The sequence below is a fragment of the Oncorhynchus nerka genome, unplaced genomic scaffold, assembly GCF_034236695.1.
Source record: "Oncorhynchus nerka isolate Pitt River unplaced genomic scaffold, Oner_Uvic_2.0 unplaced_scaffold_4938, whole genome shotgun sequence".
Lineage (NCBI taxonomy): Eukaryota > Metazoa > Chordata > Actinopteri > Salmoniformes > Salmonidae > Oncorhynchus > Oncorhynchus nerka.
Window position 1 is genome coordinate 7,540 of NW_027036368.1, and position 6,357 is coordinate 13,896.

The following is a 6,357-nucleotide window of genomic DNA, read 5'->3' on the forward strand; positions in this document are numbered from 1 at the left end:
GGGTGTGGAGGGTACTGAGGACCTGGCATAGGGGTGTGGAGGGCACTGAGGGCTTGGCATGGGGGTGGAGGGTACTGAGGACTTGGTTTAGGGGCATGGAGGCACTGAGAGCCTGGCATGGGGGTGTGGAGGGCACTGAGGGCCTGGCATAGGGTGTGGAGGGCACTGAGGACCTGGCATGGGGTGGAGGGCACTGTAATAGGGGTGGAGGGTACTGAGGACCCTGGTTTGGGGTGTGGAGGGCACTGAGGGCTTGGCATAGGGGGTGGAGGGTACCGAGGGCTTGTCATGGGGGTGTGGAGGGCACCTGAGGATCTGGCATAGGGGTGGAGGGCACTGAGGGCCTGGTTTAGGGGGTGGAGGGCACTGAGGGCTTCATAGGGGTGTGGAGGGCACTGAGGGCCTTATAGGGGTGTGGAGGGCACTGAGGACTTGGCATAGGGGTGGAGGGCACTGAGGGCCTGGCATAGGGCATGGAGGGCACTGAGGCCTGGCAGGGGTGTGGGGGCACCGAGGGCCTGGCATAGGGGGTGGAGGGTGCTGGAGGGATGGCATAGGGGTGCGGAGGGCACTGATCGCCTGGCATAGGGGGTGGAATGATACACTGAGGACTTGGCAATAGGGGTGTGGAGGGCACCGAGGGCCTGGCATAGGGGGTGGAGGGCACTGAGGGCTTTTCATGGGGGTGGAGGGCACTGAGGACCTGGCATAGGGGTGCGGGAGGGCACTGAGGGCCTGGCATAGGGGTGGAGGGCACCGCTACCTGGCATAGGGGGTGGAGGGCACTGAGGTTCTGGCATGGGGGGTGGAGGGCAAACTGAGGGCCTGGCATAGGGGTGTGGAGGGCACTGAGGCCTGGCATGGGGGTGTGGAGGGCACTGAGGGCCTGGCATAGGGTGTGGAGGGCACTGAGGGCTTTGGCATGGGGGGTGGAGGGCACTGAGGGCCTGGCATAGGGGTGGAGGCACTGAGGCATGGGGTGTGGAGGGCACTGAGGGCTTTCATGGGGGTGTGGAGGGTACTGAGGGCTTGGCATAGGGGGTGGAGGGTACTGAGGACCTGGTTTGGCATGGAGGGCACTGAGAGCTGGCATGGGGGTGGGAGGGTACTGAGGACCTGGCATGGGGTGTGGAGGGCACTGGAGTGGATGGGTAACTGGAGGGCACTGAACTGGTATCATGGGGTGGGAGGGCACTGAGGGCCTGGCATAGGGTTTGGCACTGAGGACCTGGCATGGGGTGGAGGGCACTGAGGGCTGGCTTAGGGGCATGGAGGGCACTGAGGGATTTGGTATAGGGGTGTGGAGGGCACCGGAGGGCTTGGTATAGGGGGTGGAGGGTACCTGAGGACCTGGCATGGGGGTGGAGGGCACTGAGGGCTTGGTTTAGGGGGTGTGGAGGGCACTGAGGACTTGGTTTAGGGTGGAGGGCACTGAGCGCCTGGCATGGGGGGTGGAGGGTACTGAGGACTCTGGCACTAGGGTGTGGAGGGTACTGAGAGCCTGGCATAGGGGTGGAGGGCACTGAGGACTGGTATAGGGGTGTGTGGAGGTACTGAGGGGCATAGGGTGTGGAGGGCACTGAGGGCTCTGGTTTAGGGTGTGGAGGGTACTGAGGGCTTGGTATAGGGGTGTGGAGGGTGGACTTCATGGGGTGTGGAGTGGCACGGAGGGCTTGGCATAGGGGTGTGGAGGGCACTGAGGGCTTGGCATAGGGGGTGGAGGGCACTGAGGGCTACATAGGGGTGTGGAGGGCACTGAGGGTGGTTTGGGGGTGGAGGGTACTGAGGGCTTGGCTTACAGTGGAGGGCACCGAGGATTGGTTTAGGGGTGTGGAGGGCACTGAGGGCTTGGTATAGGGGTGTGGAGGGTACTGAGGGCTGGCATAGGGGTGTGGAGGGGTACTGAGGACTTGGCATAGGGGTGTGGAGGGTACTGAGGGCTTGGTTTAGGGGTGTGGAGGGTACTGAGGGCTTGGCATAGGGGTGTGGAGGGTACTGAGGACTTGGCATAGGGGGTGGAGGGCACTGAGGACCTGGCAGGGGTGTGGAGGGCACCGAAGGCCTGGCACAGGGGTGTGGAGGGTACTGAGGACTGGCATAGGGGGTGGAGGGTGCCGAGGGTCTGGTATAGGGGTGGAGGGCACTGAGGGCCTGGCATAGGGTGTGGAGGGCACGGAGGACCTGGATAGGGGTGGAGGGCACTGAGGGCTGGTTTAGGGCGCAGGGCACTGAGGGCCTGGCATGGGGCAAGATGGATACCGAAGGCTTGGCATAGGGTCCGATGGCACCGTGGCTAATAGGGGCGTGGATGGACCGGGACCTGGCATGAGGGGGTGGAGGGGGGGTGGTACAGGGCGTGGAGGCACGATGATGGGCCTATAGGGCATGGAGGGCACTGAGGGTCACATGGGGGCAGTTGGCACCGGAGGGGTGGTGGCATGGGGGCACCGAGTGCCTGGCACAGGGCATGGAGGGCACTGGATGAGCTGGTCCTAGGGGCGGGATGGCAACCGATATCCTGGCACAGGGGTGATGGAACTGAGAGCTTGGCATGGGGGTGGAGGGTTACTGAGGGCTTTTCATGGTGGTGTGGATGGCACTGAGGACTGGGCACAGGGGGTGGAGGGCACTGAGGGCCTGGTTTAGGGGGTGGAGGGTACTGAAGGCTTGGTATAGGGGGTGGAGGGCACTGAGGACCTGGCAGGGGGGTGGAGGGCACCGAGGGCCTGGCATAGGGGTGTGGAGGGCACTGAGGGCTTGGTTTAGGGGTGTGGAGGGCACCGAGGGCTTGGCATAGGGTGTGGAGGGCACTGGAGGATCTGGCATGGGGGTGGAGGGTACCGAGGGCTTGGCATAGGGGCGTGGAGGGCACCGAGGGCCTTTTCAGGGTGGTGTGGAGGGCACTGAGGGCCTGGTTTAGGGGTGTGGAGGGCACTGAGGGCTTGGTATAGGGGGTGGAGGGTACTGAGGACTGGCATAGGGGTGTGGAGGGCACTGAGGACTTGGCATAGGGGTGGAGGGCACTGAGGGCCTGGCATAGGGTGATGGAGGGCTGAGGACCTGGCATAGGGTGTGGATGGGCACTGAGGGCCTGGCATAGGGTGTGGAGGGCACGGAGGACCTGGGCATAGGGGTGGGAGGGTACCGAGGGCCTATTTAGTATGGAGGGCACTGAGGGCCTGGGCATGGGGGCATGGAGGGATGAGGGCCTATAGGGTCCTGGCATGGGTCAGGAGGGCACTGATAATTGGTAATGGGGGGTGGAGGGCAACTGAGGGCCTGGCATAGGGTGTGGATATAACTGAGGGCCTGGCATAGGGCATGGAGGGGATGAGGTCACAATGGGGCTGAGGGCCTGAGGCCTGGCACAGGGGCGGAGGGCAACGGAGGCCTATTTAGGGTGGAGGGCACCGGAGGCCTGCATGGGCACCGAGTGGGCAACTGGCATAGGGTGATGGCACTGAGGACTGGCTAATAGGGGTGTGGGGCACTGAGGGCCTGGTTTAGGGGTGGAGGGCACTGAGGCTTAGCCTTAGGGGCATGGAGGGCAACTGAGCTTGTCATGGGGGTGGAGGGCACTGAGGCCAGCATCGGGGTGTGGAGGGTAACCGAGAGCTTCTGGGCATGGGGTGATGGAGGGCACCGAGGGCCTTCATGGGGGTGGAGGGCACTGAGGGCCTGGTTTAGGGGTGGAGGGCACTGAGGACTTGGTATAGGGTGGGAGGGCACCTGGAGGGCCTGGCATAGGGGTGTGGATAACCGAGGGCTTTTCATGGTGTGGAGGGTACTGGAGGGCCTTGCATAGGGGGTGGAGGGCACCGAGGGCCTGGTGCAGGTTCATGGTGGTGTGGAGGGCACTGAGGGCCTGGTCTAGGGTGGAATGGCACTGATGACCTGGCAACAGGGCGTGGAGGACCGAGGGCTTGGTTTAGGGGCATGGAGGGCAACCGAGGACTGGCAATACGGGGGTGGAGGTAATCGAGGGCCTGGCTAGGGCGGGGGGGCACCGAGTGGCTGGCTTCGTGATGGGCAACCGATGGGTTGTTTAGGGGTGATGAGCAAAATGATACTCGGCACAGGGGGCGGGATGGGCACCGAGGGCCTGGGCACGGGGGTGTGGAGTGGTCACCGATACTATTCTTCATGGTGGTGTGGATGGGCCGAGGATTGAGATGCTGACCTGGCTTCAGGGTGGTGGAGGGCACCTGAAGGCTTTGGTTTAGGGGTGTGGAGGGCACTGAGGACCTGGCATGGGGTGTGGAGGGCACTGAGGACCTTGGCATGGGGGTGTGGAGGGTACTGAGGGCTTGGTTTAGGGGTGTGGAGGGCACTGAGGGCTGGCATAGGGGTGTGGAGGGCACTGAGGACTTGGCATGGGGGTGTGGAGGGCACTGAGGGCCTGGTATAGGGGTCAGGAGATTGGCCTAGGGGCTTTAGGGTGGTGGAGGGTAAAACTGAGGGCTTATTTACAGGGGGTGGAGGGCACCGAGGGCTTGGCATAGGGCGTGGAGGGTACTGATACCCACTGGTATAGGGAGTGGAGGGTACCGAGGACCTGGTTTAGGGGCATGGAGGGCACTGAGAGCTTGGCATGTGGGGGTGTGGAGGGCATTGAGGACTTGGCATCGGAGCGTGTGGAGGGCAACTGAGAGCTTGGGCATGGGGTGTGGAGGTTACTGAGGGCTTTCCATGGGGGGTGGAGGCACTGAGGGCCGGGCACAGGGGTGTGGAGGGCACTGAGGATTTGGTTTAGGGTGTGGAGGGCACTGGAAGGTTTGGTATAGGGGTGAGGGTACTGAGGACTGGTTTAGGGCGTGGAGGGCAATGAGGGCCTGGCATAGGGTGGAGGGCACTGAGGGCCTGGTTTAGGGTGGAGGGCACTCGAGGGCTTGGCATAGGGGGTGGATGGGCACTGAGGGCCTGGCATAGGGCATGGAGGAACCGAGGGTTTGGGCATGGGGGCAGGCACTGAGTGCCTGCATGGGGTGGAGGGCACTGAGGGCCTGGTTTAGGGGCATGGAGGACACCGAGGGCCTGGCATAGGGGTGGAGGGCACTGAGGGCCTGGCTATAGGGTGTGGAGGGCACCTGAGGGCCTGGCATAGGGGTGTGGATGGGCACTGATGACCTGGCATGGGGGTGGAGTGGCACTGAGGGCCTGGCATAGGGGTGGAGGGCACTGGAGGACCTGGCATGGGGTGTGGAGGGCACTGAGGGCCTGGCATAGGGGGTGGAGGGCACTGAGGGCTTGGCTATAGGGGTGTGGAGGGCACTGAGGGCCTGGCATAGGGCGTGGAGGGCACCGAGGGCCTGGTTTAGGGGCATGGAGGGCACTGAGGGCTTGGCATAGGGGTGGAGGGCACTGAGGGCCTGGCATAGGGGTGGAGGGCACTGAGGGCCTGGCATAGGGGTGGAGGGCACTGAGGGCTTGGTATGGGGTGTGGAGGGCACTGAGGGCCTGGCATAGGGGTGGAGGGCACTGAGGGCCTGGCATAGGGGTGTGGAGGGCACTGAGGGCCTGGCATAGGGGCGTGGAGGGCACTGAGGGCTTGGCATAGGGGTGGAGGTGAGACTGAGGTGGCACTGAGGGCTCGGTTTAGGGGTGTGGAGGGCACTGAGGACCTGGCTCTAGGGTATGGAGGGCACTGAGAGCTTAGCATGGGGGTCGGAGGGCACTGAGGGCTTGGCACGGGGTGTGGAGGGCACTGAGGGCTTGGCATGGGGGTGTGGAGGGCACTGAGGGCCTATCATAGTGGTGTGGAGGGTACTGAGGGTTTGCATATAGTGGAGGGTACTGGAGGACCTGGCATAGGGGTGTGGAGGGCACTGATGGACCTGGCTTAGGGTGTGGAGGGTACTGAGGGCTTGGTATAGTGGTGTGGAGGGCACTGGAGGGCTCTGGCATAGGGGTGTGGAGGGCACTGAGGGCCTGGCATAGGGTGTGGAGGGCACTGAGGACTTGCATGGTGTGAGTGGCACCGAGGGCCTGGTACAGGGGTGTGGAGGGCACTGAGGACTTGGTCTAGGGTGTGGAGGGCACCTGAGGGCCTGGCATAGGGGGTGTGGAGGGTACTGAGGACCTGGCATAGGGTGTGGAGGGCACCGAGGGTCAGGCATGGGGGTGTGGAGGGCACTCGAGGGCCTTGGCATGGGGTGTGGAGGGCGCTGGAGGGCCTGGCATAGGGGTGTGGAGGGCACTGAGGGCTTGGCTTAGGGGCGTGGAGGGTACTGAGGGCTTGGTATAGGGGTGTGGAGGGCACTGAGGGCTTGGCATAGGGGCGTGGAGGGCACTGAGGGCTTGGTATAGGGGTGTGGAGGGCACTGAGGACTCTGGCATAGGGGTGTGGAGGGTACTGAG

At 63.9% G+C, this 6,357-nt stretch overlaps 1 protein-coding gene across 1 annotated transcript; it reads right to left on the reverse strand.

Annotated features, from left to right (window-relative positions):
* Positions 1-349: 349 nt before the first annotated feature.
* On the reverse strand, positions 350-3,226 carry LOC135566441 (uncharacterized). The gene is made up of 4 exons (XM_065014153.1): positions 2,570-3,226; positions 1,966-2,376; positions 1,343-1,733; positions 350-1,278 (listed from the first exon to the last, which is right to left on the reverse strand). The coding sequence occupies exons 1-4, from the start codon at positions 3,224-3,226 to the stop codon at positions 350-352; spliced, it is 2,388 nt and encodes a 795-aa protein (XP_064870225.1).
* Between the last annotated feature and the right edge of the window lie 3,131 nt (positions 3,227-6,357).

Coding starts and splice junctions, on each gene's coding strand:
- LOC135566441 (XM_065014153.1), bottom strand. CDS start 3,226: ATGCCAGGACCCTATAGGCCCTCATCCCTCCATGCCCCCATGCCCAGG. Junction 1,734..1,965: donor ACCCCTATGCCAAGCCCTCA/GTACCCTCCACA, acceptor ACCCCTATGTAG/CCCTCAGTGCCCTCCACCCC. Junction 1,279..1,342: donor CCCCCATGCCAGGTCCTCAG/GTACCCTCCACC, acceptor CAAATCCCTCAG/TGCCCTCCATGCCCCTAAGC.